This window comes from Zonotrichia leucophrys, chromosome 3, assembly GCF_028769735.1.
Source record: "Zonotrichia leucophrys gambelii isolate GWCS_2022_RI chromosome 3, RI_Zleu_2.0, whole genome shotgun sequence".
In the NCBI taxonomy this organism is placed as follows: Eukaryota; Metazoa; Chordata; class Aves; order Passeriformes; family Passerellidae; genus Zonotrichia; species Zonotrichia leucophrys.
This window is the reverse complement of record NC_088172.1, coordinates 15,649,118-15,661,682: the sequence shown is the minus strand read 5'-3', so window position 1 is coordinate 15,661,682 and position 12,565 is coordinate 15,649,118. Positions and strand designations below refer to the sequence as shown.

At 41.2% G+C, this 12,565-nt stretch overlaps 1 protein-coding gene across 3 annotated transcripts in view; it reads left to right on the top strand.

Moving 5' to 3' along the window:
• The first annotated feature begins 1,726 nt into the window (after positions 1–1,726).
• The window catches only part of UBE3D (ubiquitin protein ligase E3D), a 77,552-nt gene continuing 66,713 nt past the window's right edge, over positions 1,727–12,565 (top strand). For all 3 annotated transcript variants that reach the window (XM_064710102.1, XM_064710104.1, XM_064710103.1), the window contains exons 1-4: positions 1,727–1,836; positions 2,163–2,365; positions 4,336–4,426; positions 8,609–8,840. In XM_064710102.1, coding sequence (XP_064566172.1) covers positions 1,775–1,836; positions 2,163–2,365; positions 4,336–4,426; positions 8,609–8,840 — 588 coding nt within the window. In that variant the 5' untranslated portion in view covers positions 1,727–1,774. The remainder of the gene's footprint in view (positions 1,837–2,162; positions 2,366–4,335; positions 4,427–8,608; positions 8,841–12,565) is intronic.

The following is a 12,565-nucleotide window of genomic DNA, read 5'->3' as shown; positions in this document are numbered from 1 at the left end:
CCTCCAGCCTATTTGCTGGGTGGTGTGGAGTGAGACCCTGAGGAGGCCTTAACAGTGTGCAAACACCATTCAGCAGCAGCTAAAACAGTTTACGATCAACCCTGTTTGGCTACGAACGCGGAGCACACACCCCCAGGCACAGCCCACAGCTCCTGTGGGGAGGTGCCCGGTAGAACAGACCCAGGCTCCTCCGGCTGTGGTGTGGCAGGAAAGCAGGAGGTGACAGCCCGGTATTGACACAGAAGAGACTGGGCATAAGAAAACCCCGTGAGACCGGCCGGTTGTGCAGACCTGGACCTTGGGGCTCGGGACCCGGAGGGACTCATCCCTGGGCCCCCAGGCCTGACTGTACGGCCAGCAGCGGCCAAGCCGGGGGCGCAGCAGACCCCGGGACACCGTCCTGCCATTGCCACCGTCGGGACCGAGCTGCTGGATCCTGCGCTTGGATCGCAGCCACGCCATGCAGTGCTGCGGGCTTGGGGAGGAGTGACCTGGGAGCTGTTCGGCGGAGAAGGATCGGGGGGGGGATGGCTGACAGCCGTAGGAGCGAGCTGTGCCCAGGTGGCAGAGAGTGCCAGTGGCACCTTGGCCTGTATCAGGAACAGTGTGGCCAGCATGACCAGAGCAGTGGTGGTCCCTCTGTGCTTTGCAGTGGTGAGGCCGCACCTCCAGTGCTGTGATCAGTTTCTGGGCCCCTCAGTTTAAAAAGAATATTGGTGTCCTGGAGCGTGTCCAGAGAAGGGAAACAGGGCTCTAGAAAACTTGTCTTAACCTCAGCCTTGTGATAAACGAATCAACCGAATTTAAGAATTGTACAATAATCTTTATTATTATGCAAGCAAGAATAAGCAAGATTCAGCGCTGGGCGGCCAGGAGACTTGCTCTCTTAGGCGCGCACCTCCCCTCTCTCAAGTTCGCTTTTTATATTGTCCTTTTTTTCCGAATTCCTGGGTGACGTGGTCTGTTTTCTGCGCGTGCTCCTCCTGTTGCTAGGGGTCTTTTTTCTGCCTTCTGGTGGTCGTGGGATGAAGGCCCCAAGTCTTCCTCTTTGGCCGCTTTCCTTATAAGGCATACCTATAAGTCTTTTTTCAAAGCTCGGCATTCTTGCAAGGTTAATAATTGTTACCATATGTGTTTCAGAAAGTCTCCTATATCTATAGGGTAGAATTTTTGCAGAGCAAGCAATTCTACAAGGTTAGTAATTATTACCAGATGTGACTGAATCTGGTTACCAAGGGGGGGTTTGTAGACTAAGCACTACTTAAACGTTTCCCATACAGCCCTATAGATATTCTACAAAATCTATTTAGCTATTGTTTTAATTTAAATCATCATCTAGCTATTAATGAACAAATATATTGTTACTTATTACAAGCCTCAGGAACGGCTGAGGAGCTGGGGTTGTTTAGTCTCGAGGAGGGTCGGGGGGACCTCACCGCTCTCTACAGCTGCCTGAAAGGAGTTTTGGGAGTCGGTCTCTGCTGACTTGCCTACTGTGACAGGACTAGCGGGAATGCCCCTAAAGTGATACAGGAGACGTTCAGATTAGACATTAGAAAAATCTTTTCCACCGCTAGGGCGGTCAAGGGCTGGAATGGATTTGCCAGGGGGTGGAGTCGCCATCCCTGGAAGTGTTCAGGAAGCGCCCGAATGCAGCTCTGGGTGATGTGGTTTAGGGGGGCTCGGCGATCCCACGCAGGCGGCGCTGTGACGGGCGGGCGGCGGTAGCGCGCCTGCGCCGGCGGGAGAGCGGCCGCTTCCTGCGCGGGCCGGCATGGCGGCAGCGTTCCTCATGGAGATCAGGCGGGGGACGCAGAGCGCGCTGCTGGTTGTCCGGTAGTGCGGGGCGCTGCCGCCCGCCGCCGCTCGGGCCGTGCGGGGCAGCCGGGGGGCGCGGCGGGTCTGGCTTTCATCGTCCTTAGCCTTCAGCGCGGGGACCGGGTTGCGTGCGGGCGCCTCCCCTTGCTTGTTCGGCTCGGCACTACTGTGCAAATAAATTTTTCCTGAGAACGGTGCACTGTTTCTCTCGGCTGCTCCTCGTTCACCGCGTGGATCTCGGGGCGCGACTGGGGCTGCAGGGGAGCTGCGGGCCGGCCTGTGTAAAGCAGCAGCGCACCCCGACAGCTCCTTCCCGAGGCATACCCGTTGCTTTTCCTCCGCAGCGCGGCGGCGGAGCTCTCCGGCGCGCCGGTGGAGGTGTCGGTGTGCGCGGATTCCCTGGAAGTGAGGAGCGGCGGGAACTGCGATGCGGCGGCGCTGCCGGCAGGGGTCAGCCTGGCGCCGTCCTCGTGCCGCGGGCTCCGGCGCCTGCGCGGGGACGGGCTGCACCTGCGCATGCGCCTGCGCGGCCCGCCGCCCGCCGCCGGTGAGGGCGGGCAGGGGCAGGGGCAGGGCAGGGCAGGGCAGGCGATGCGAAACGGGGGAGGGCGACCTGGGACATGGGAGGTTTAACTGAGAGAGGCTGGGAAGTGCGGATTCTGTAGGGCAAACACCTTCTGGGATTGTCAGCTTTAGAAATTGAAAGTGCAAAAATGACGTAATGAAAGGGAACCGCGGTGTGTTTGGGATCTGCTCACAGTTCTCCCCTCCTGTGCTTCCCCATAGTACTTCAAAGTGATTTTCTTTCTCTCCTATTCCGCATTTGATAGCTGAAAATCGTAGAATCATAAAATGCTAAGGGGTTGGAACGGCATTTAAAAATCATCTAGTCCTAAATCCCCGCTGCCATTGGCAGGGATACATCCTACTAGACCAGGTTGCTCAAGGACTTCCCAAGCAGGCTTTGAACACTGCTAGGGTTGGGGCATTCCCTGGGCAGCATGTGCCAGTGTCTTACCACTCTCACTGTAAAGAATTTCTTCCTAATATCTAACCTAAACTCTTTTTCTTTAAATCTGTACCCATTCCTCCCCATCCTATCAGTAATGGAGTAATCTGATTCATCCAGGCAATCACTATGCTTGTCCATCCTTAACCACTTAATCATAAAGAGTTTGTGTTGGGACTCATTATTCTCACAGCTGGGGTTTCAGAGGTTAATGTCACAGGTAACATCTGCAAAGTTGCCTCCTTTACTTCCATGATGCTAATTCAGGTCTAGGATGTGTTTGCAATAAATAGAAGGCATGGTAGTACAGCTGTTGCTTTCTTTCATTCTGGCATCCAAGCTCGATATGTTTAGATTCATTTCATATGATGTGACACAGAAATATATATTAAATAACACAAAATTGCCATTCTGAGCTTTTAAAGTAGAAAAGGATGATAAAATACCTAATATACAGTGATGCAGCACCAGAAACACATTGGAATACTCTGTGGGTATGGTGAGATGGCATCTGTACATTTATCTGTAATGCCTGTGCTGTGCTTTGACAAGTCAGTTATACTAAAATTACTTAATGTGTCATATTAACACATGTTAATGTGTTAATGTTTCAAAAGACCAATGGTGCGCTTTTAAAAATCAACTTTGGAAAGTCATGCTAGTGCAAAATAAGTATGTGAATGAGGTTGTAATCAACATGTATATTGGATACTCTTAGTTACCCTTTGATGTTTTATATTATTATGCAAAATAGTTGAAATTCTGGAACATTTTAAAGTACTTTTCTCTTTTTCAAATACTGAATGTCAGTGCTGAGAGTAAACTTTGATTCTTAATTTTGAGAAAGTGGCTGATGCAAAGCATATTCATACCTAGAGGTAGGCTTAAAGTTTTACTTTTCTTCCACTTAATGTTGCCAGGTAATTTGGGGAGACTTTTATAACTTCTTTTTTTACTTTGGGGGAATTGTTTGAGCTGCCTTTTGTGAGACTCTTTTTGCTTTCCTGGCCTGCAGAGGCCGTTGCTCACTATCTTTTCCTGCACAGTGGTTGGTTTCTTACCTGCCTGAAAATGTAAAACTAGTGTCTGACCCTGCTCCCCATCCTGACTATTTGTGTAACATATCAGTGTGTCCCCTCATATTGCAGATACACTGATTGATAGAAATATCATTACAAAAGAGTGGCATTGAATTTTGATTTTTATAATCTCTGCAATTATATCAGTATTTCAGTTTCCCTTCTAAAGGAGATTTGCACCTTGAAAATAATTGTTCATATATACAGTTCCTACTTAGTAATATGGGGCATGAGGTAGAGATGACAAGTTTTTCCTAAATCTAAATACTTGCTTTTAAAAAAATTAAGGTTGTGTTTAAAATGTCAGCCTTTTTCTTTGTCTGTTAGATTTATCCTTTTTGGTTTGAGGTATTTGGCAAGACTTTTTTGTACGAGTGACTGAAAATTTTACATTATTTTGAAGATTAATATATTTCCTCCCATCTATAGATGTGGTTTTTACCTTGAGGGAAAGCCTGAAACCCAACAAGAATTACATCTTTTACTGTCAGTCCTGTGGTGACATCGTAGTGAACGACCGGTGAGTACTGCAGTGTCTTGTATTTATAGCAATAAATGCCACTGTGATTGGTATTCATGTTATTTTGTGTACTTTGAGACAGCTAAAAGGTATTTATTTTGAAACTGGTAGACAAGAACACATTTGAAGCACTGCAGATGACAAAAAGCAAAATTACCTGAAGCAGTTTTTAGCTGCTTTTTATTCATTTGCTCCTTGATTTCTTTCTCTGTATTTCAGGTATCCTTTTCTGTTCTTTTCAGTTTCTTATACGTTTCCTTCAGTCATCATGCTGTAATTATAAAGAGGTTGCTCAGAATGGGGATATTGACCACAGCTTCCTTTTATCTTTTAAGCAAAGCCTGCCTCCACATAGTTCAGGGATGCTAAATTTGGGAAACAGGAGCTGTGTCTTAGCTGTGTGACTTGTCCTTATCTCTGTTCCTTAAAAAGTCTGCAGAGTGAATGAGAATTTTAGTAAAAAGATGCTGCATTGTCTAGCTCTTCTGATGAACAATTTTGAGGGCTTCAGCTGAATTTATAAGAATTGTTAGAGGTGTACTTACAGCCTTTTATGATCTGTGTGGCTCCTAATACTCAAAACAGTAATACAAATATGTCCCATTCTCTAAATTTGTTACTTTCTTGTCATAGGCATAGGTTTATGGCTAACTGAATGTAACTGAATGATGATTTCTTAACTTTCTCTTCTGAAACGTCTCCTCAGAAAGTCTAGTAATAACTCTTATTTTGATACATTTGTAAAGTAGTGAAACTTCTAATTTGTATTCAATAACATTTGTTTTCAAAACATGTTGCCCATTTATATTTGCATCTCTGAGTGGGAATTTTCCTGAATTTCAGCACATCAAATTCATATCCATGTAGTTTAAATCTTTTGGTTCTGCATCCTGTAATGTGACACAAGCAGAATTTTTGAGAAAGGAAAAAGAATGCATGTTCATGCCTTTTTACTTGGCATTTCTCCTTGGAGGAAGCCTCTGAATCCCTTGAATGTTGCCACTAAAAAAACCTAAGACACAAGTAGAAAAGTGAGCAGCCAGTGTATCCAACACATTCTGTTCCAGCATTTCCAAAAGGAAGAGAGTAACGTAGTCAGAACTTCTAGCTGCAGAATTCATGTGTTCCTCTCTCCAGCAAGAATTAAGTGTGACAGTGACAGCAAAGGTGGAAGGATTGAAGGGAAATTGCAGAACTGTGTGAAAGAGAGTATATTAAAGTCTGAATTACTAGGCAGGGGTCTGTAATAAGAAACACCTGAGATCTAGAAAATTATACCTTTAAGAAGAAATAAATGGGGTAGTGTAGATAAGGCTGTGGAGAAGACTTAAGATTGTTCCAATATCTAGGAAGTTGCTGCAAAGAGGGTGGCAGTAATCTTCAGTTGCGATAGAAGTCTTCTCATTTTGCATAGGAAGTCTTCCTTTTAAAGGTTAAATTAAGAAATGTACTAGGAATGGGTTAAATGTAAGTAATCCTTTCTTGGTGCACAAAAATTTACTCTATACATTTTCTGAAATCCTCTGCCTGAGTGTGTTTCCTTCCATAAATCTGATAGCTCTTCAGAGGGTAATGCTCTTTCATTCTTTTCCATTGCCCTCACATTACACACATTAGAGAAAATTATTAGATTTTTTTTCTTCCATCATGCAAGAGCTGCAAAGAATTAGGGATACTTTCTTTTTTCTTTCTCCCTTTCTAGTTGGGCTAAGTGTACCTCATATATAAAATAAGTATTTAAGACTTTATTTCTGTCATGAAGAAATTCTTAAAGGCTTGTGGTGTGTGGATGCCAGGTGCCCACCAAAGCTGCTCTATCCATTCCCTCATCAGCTGGACAGGAGAGACTGAATGTAACAAATAATAATTGGTACTGCACAAATATTCCATGGAAAAACTCATGGCAGGGGGAATCTAATTTCACTTTTCCTACATAAATAGTGTTAAGCCTGACAGTTAACTGACAAGCTGGGCTGTCCCTAGATTTTTTAACAGGTAAATAATGGAAATTGCAGTTAAGGAAATGCAGTTGTTTTTCTTTTTCTCTGATAAAACTGAACAGTTACTATATGTTTAAAAGTCTAAAGTCCATTTTACTTCCAGTTTTCAGTATTTTCAGTAGACAATGATATTACTGGCTATTAGTTAATAATGACATTTGGGTTTACTTTTCTTCATCCAGTCTTATAGGGGTCTCTATGGTCAAATACTTACCTTAGACTGGAAGATCATCTAAGAGTTACATCCTTATGGCAGGGCTCTTATAGACTGGTTCTCAACTTCAAACTTTTTAAAAATAAGTTAATTTCCTGCTTTTCCGGTTGGAATCTGGGAACTGTCTACAGCAGGAGATTCAGCCTGGCTAGATTAGACACTTTCAGGAGGAAGCTACTCCTAAAGGTACCAATCTAAGAATTGTTTGTTACTCTCTGACTGTAAATGCAGCCTAGGTGGCTATTTTCAAGTACAAACTCAGTTGTTACTAGGAGCAAGTTTGGAGAGATAAGTCACCCTGTTTTATAGGATTTATCATGTTTGTTAGTAGCCTCAAGTTTGTTTTGTTTGTTTGGTTTTTTTTAGGAAGGCTCTGTTTTTATGAGTTTTACATTTTTCCAGTTCTGGTAACCCAGGATATAACTTCCCACCCATGAGTGGCAAAAGCCTAAAATACAGTGGAAATGGTTTATTTTCTGTGTAGCTCAGAGTTAGGAGTTTATTTAGGAAATTCCTACATGTTGGAAAAACTGCTTTTGTTGGAAAATAAGTGAAAATCTTTATGCTGTAGAATGTGAGAGTAAAGAAACATTGATTTAATGAAAGAGGACAGCATGAGTCTGCAGCTTAAGGTAATGTCTTTTTTTTTCCCTTGTAAGAACATCACTGAGCTTTTTGTTACTTTTGTATAAAAAGCAATACAAAGACTTTTTTTTGCAGTGTGAGTCCAGGCACCAGAACTAATTGTAAAGGCTGATGAAGAATCAATTAGACCAATATCAGAACTAAACTTTCACTTTGGCAGGACTGAGTAGTCTCTCAAACAATATATAAGACCACAGAAAATGAAGACAAACATGGGCAGTGCTGAGAGGTGATCTTGCTTAGTTTTGGTAAAGCTGCATTAGAGGATCAGTTATTCCAACTTTCATCTGCAGGTGGAGCAAGCAGAGTTTACAATGTATTGTGTATCTAGATAAAAAGGATTTTTTTAAATAAAACATTTTTCTTTCACCCACAGAACAATTTAAAAGGGCCAAGAAGCTACAGTGGGAAGAAATGACATCTTCAGAAAATGTTAGTCTGGGAACTGCAGGAGAGGGAGGATGTCTAACTGTTGGCTTAGCAGCTGTGTTTTTATTTGCAAAGTAGCACCATAAGCAAAGCTGTATTTGCAAGTTTTAACTAAGGAGTAGAATCAGGAAACTCTGGTGAAGATTTCGGGCGACAGCTTAAGAAATAGGGTAACCATTCTAGGAAACTAGGCAGAGAGCAGAAAATGCAAATCCAATGCAACTGATAATGAAAACAAAGTATTTTTCCAGAGACAGTATCCTTGGTCCTTACAGATACCCAGGAGAAAGGAATTTGCCTTTTTTGTATATGACTTCTGAAAGTCAGATCTGACTATCTGAATCTAAATTAAGATTGAATTATCCTTTGTTTGTTGTTTTGTTTGTTTGGGTTTTTTTATTGAAGATGCACTGTGGTATTTTTTTCAGGATTTAGCTTTTTCAAGTCTGGTATATGAGACAACATGCTGAATCTTGCTATGGCATGAGTCTTTTTCTATTGGTTTTATAGCAACATTTGATGCAAGGGAACTGTACAAGAAGTAATAATAAATGTAGTTGTAAATGCTCATTGTCATATTTTTCATGACTGGGTAGAACTGTTTTATTTTTGCATGTGATTCATTTCAAGAGAGGACTGTGTCAAATTCTGCCTTTAAATCATTGAAGATTCACCCTTGGGAAATGCTTCATCACAGATTTGGCAGGAAAATCAGCCTTTGCTTTCTCAGAATTCACCCAAAGAAAGTGCCTTTGGCTGGAAGGAGAGTCAAGCACTTCCTTTTGAGAAAATGCCATACTTCCCCCACTGTTTGTAGGAAGCCTAAACTCTCTTTAAGTGTCTTAGAAGTGAATTATAACATAACTGAAATATTTGTCTTCTCTTCCCTCTAAGGAAATTTCTCAGAGTTCTTCCTCTACCAAGTGAAAACTGGAGTGATTTAGTTGAAGAGTGGTGTTGTCACCCCGACCCCTTTGCCAAAAGAACTTTGCACCCTCAGCATGGTGACTGTTTTTTTGGAGACACTTTTCTTCTGTTGAATTCAAGAAATGAATCACATGTGCCTGAATCTCCTGTGTGCTGCTCAGAGGCTGCACACCATGTTTCACAGAGTGACTCCAACGTGGTAAAGTATTTTCTTCAAACAGTTCTTAGGTGAAGTTATTTGGACCTTTTCATTGTAAAGTACTTTTTTTAAACTAGTTTATTTAATTTGTATGTATTACAGAACTGTTCTGAAGGTCATAGGGAGTTCTTGACATTCAACTCTGCAGAAGCCAGAAAATATTCCAGGCTATGTTTTACATTTCCTAAAGCTCACACCACAGTCTTGATACTGACCTCAGTATGCAAGTAGAACTTAGTACTAGAAACAGAAGCTACTTAATTATGTAGTTCTAAACCCAAATATTTTCCCCCAAAATTATCATCAGAATTCAGTAAATTAATAACTGATGGGTTAGGTGTTTGTTAAAGGGTAGTGGAGCAAAGAATGAGGTGGAAATTGAATTGGAATAGTTTTGTTTTTTTCTTACACTGTGAGTTGAGGCATAATCCTGACTATGATTAAAGAGAAGTGGTATTTTTTCTCTCTTTTTGTTTAGTTTTAGAAAGAGTTGGAAATATCAGAATGTGTGCTTTGCATTTAGATGTGGCTGACTTAGGTTCTTAAAGGACAGTAAGGAAATTGAGTTTGTTTGCTCTGTCTAGTGAAAGGAACCTGCCATCCTATATTATAGCTCTTCATGTTGATGTTTCTGAGGTGTTCCAGGGTAAGATAGATTCATCAACCAAGTCTGTAGAAAGAAGGCTGTCATTTGGCTTAAAAACATCAAAATTTGGTGTTGCCCATCACCATTTGTTGGTGCTTATGTTTCAGTGGCGGGATAAAACCCATGAAGAAAGACAGTTCAGTGCTTTGCTTTTGGACATCTAGCACCTGTATGAAAGTTCAAGCAATGATCTTTTTTTCTTCTGCCAGAAGAATGTCCAGAAACTCAGGTTCACCAAAACCTACATTTCCATAAAGCCTTTTCTGTTAATCTACTGCTTTTCTGCATTTGTCCTAACAAAGGTTGGGCTTCACATGCTGTATTTTCTCACAATTTGAAGTATTAAACTGTCTGCCTTGCTACCTTGGCAATTTGTGTCTGTAAAAATTGATGGCTTATTCTGTAGAGATTTCCAGCATGAAACATTTAATCTCTTAAGAACCAGACTCCCTGATTTCTACCTGCTGCTTATAGTGATAAGTATTATCCCCAGAAAGAGTCACCAGGATTCTTGCAGTTCAGTGGCTGCTGTTGGGGTGCTCCAAGTGACCCCTCTGCATGGGGAGCAGTTCTGTCCTGTGGTCCTATCTGCAAGGCTTGCAGCTTGCTCCCTTTGGTTTCTTGTTCCATTGTTCTTTGAAAAACAGAATATGCAGAGAGGAAAATAAGGACTGATGTGCTGGAAAGGTATCAGCATGGCAGACACAGATTAATTTGGCTCAACTCTGTGACAGTGGAGTTATTTCTTCTAAGTTTCCTTAAGGAGGTGGAGTAGATGATACCAAATTTCCAAGAGGACAGTGCTTTCTGCTAGTGGTTGCCAAAATGAATTCTCACATTTCAGTAGTCTTAAAAGAAATCTTAGAACACCAGGAATAAATATGGGAAGAGGCAGTGCTCATGGAGTTCATATTGCACACTTCTTGATCAAAGAGAATGCTTGTGAGTAAAGGATTGATTTGGAAGCAGAAGCATAATAAAAGGATGTGGAACAAAGATTTTATTGAGATGTTGGTTGAACCAGGATAACAGCAGAACTTTTGAGTGAGGGAGGAGGCTGTTTTATGTCAGGGGCATACAGTAGCAGTTTAGTGTGATGAATTTTCATGTTTGCTTCCTTATACTTGCATCGAAGTTGAGAATTTGTTCCTTGTTTGTATCCAATCCCTTTTTCTACATCTTTCACACTTGCAATGAATTCTCATTTCTGTGTTTGCTTATTTCCAGCATCACTCAGTTGCCAAGCAAATGAGCACAACTGTTAGATCCAGCAGAAGCTAGACTAATAAGGAAAAAAACCCTCATACTGAAGCAGAAAATTCTTCCATAATATGAGTAATAGAAAGTTACAGGCAAGACAGATTGCTATTGGCATAAATGTTCTCATTTTAGAGAATATTGTTGCAGTCTGCCCTAGTATGAAAGTTCCTTTTTAATTGCATTGCAGTTCTTTGGAAAGTGTTTGCCTATGACCAAAATAGTAGCAGGAATGTACCAGAGATGCTTAAACAATCTTCTCCAGACTCCAGTGGGACCAAGACAGCATCCATCCATTGCAAACATATTTTTCACATCTATTAGTCTTCCAGTGTAACATAGTTCTTAAATGTCACATGGTTTTGCAGCATCTTAATAGTATCTCTTGGGGAAAATATCTTTCCTGACACCATATCAGGGATCCTTAGGAATAGGAACAGAAACTATTAGGCTTGTGATCCACCTGCATCTGCAGATTGCCAGCAGCTGCAAGTTGTCAAACAGATAAATTGTTTTAATTAGTTGAGCTAAAACTATCCCTTTTTCCATTGAAGCATGATACAAGGAATTAGTGATGTTTTTAGGCACAGTTCTTAGTCAGCACCTGTAACTACAGTCAGAAAAAAAAATACTCAAATTGTAGCTTTCAAGGAAGTAGTGTGTATTCTGTGCTTGTACTGTGCAGTATTTTTACCAGTCTGAAACACTGACTTATACAAAACCTTGTCTGTTTGTCCTTGCTTTTCACACTGAGCAAATAATTTCACTATGTTTGAGAGGACTAGCAAAGTAGGAATTGGGAAACGGAATAACTGCATATATATGAGTTAGATTCTTTTCCTGATCTCCATTACAAGGAGACTGTACTTCCAACATAGCTCTCAGATTGTTAGTTTGATTCTCTGTTTTTGACCATCATTAAGGTTGGATATATGTGTACTGCTTTCAGATCAGAGCTCTAGTTGCTACACCCAGGTTAATAAGCCCACACAGAACCAGTTCTGAAGTTTAGACTTTGGATTAAAGTAAGAATTGTGCTTGCTTGTTTGATGTATTGAATTTAAATATTAACACTGTAATTAGTAGGAGTCTAATAGGGTAGATTTCATCTGGAGGTGAGATCTTTTTCACAGGGCAGTAATAGATGCATAAAGCTAAGGCAAATATTCAGTGATGTTCTGGAGAGTGTAGAGACTCCTAGATATTTTTATCCACATTTTTTGTTTTTAATAGACCCTTGATGGCATTCCTTCCTCTGAATTTATGAAGACTTTTTGAACTTGTTTATGCTTTTAATATGAAAAATGCTTTCCTGTAGTGAGTACTAAACTGTATTATGCATCGTGTGACAAATGCCTTCCTGTTTTTTTGATACAAACAGGGTTGGAATTTCATAGCATGAGCTGTTTCGTTTTTTTTCTTTTCAGCTTTTTCTAAACATTTTTGATTTTAGGTATCTCAATGGTACCCCTCAGTTTTCTGTCTTACATATGTTTTCCTGCTACATGTATTTTCATGTTACATATGGAAACTGTTTTGCACTTCTGACAGTTATTCTTTGTCAATACCTTTTCTGTATTAGTTTGAATAGAGGGAGAAGGGTTGTTCAAGAGCAGAATCCACTGCACCTTTCTGGCATATCATGCTGTCTTGTGTATTTCTCCTGTTTCCTAGTAACTCAAAATAATCTGCAGACATTTTCTGCTCTCTGCTGAACATTGAACTGGTATTCAACTCCTATAAAACTGTCCACAGTGAACTGTTACTAGAACTTGTTACTGAATAATGGTAGTCACATTGCAGCATACTATTTTATGTATAT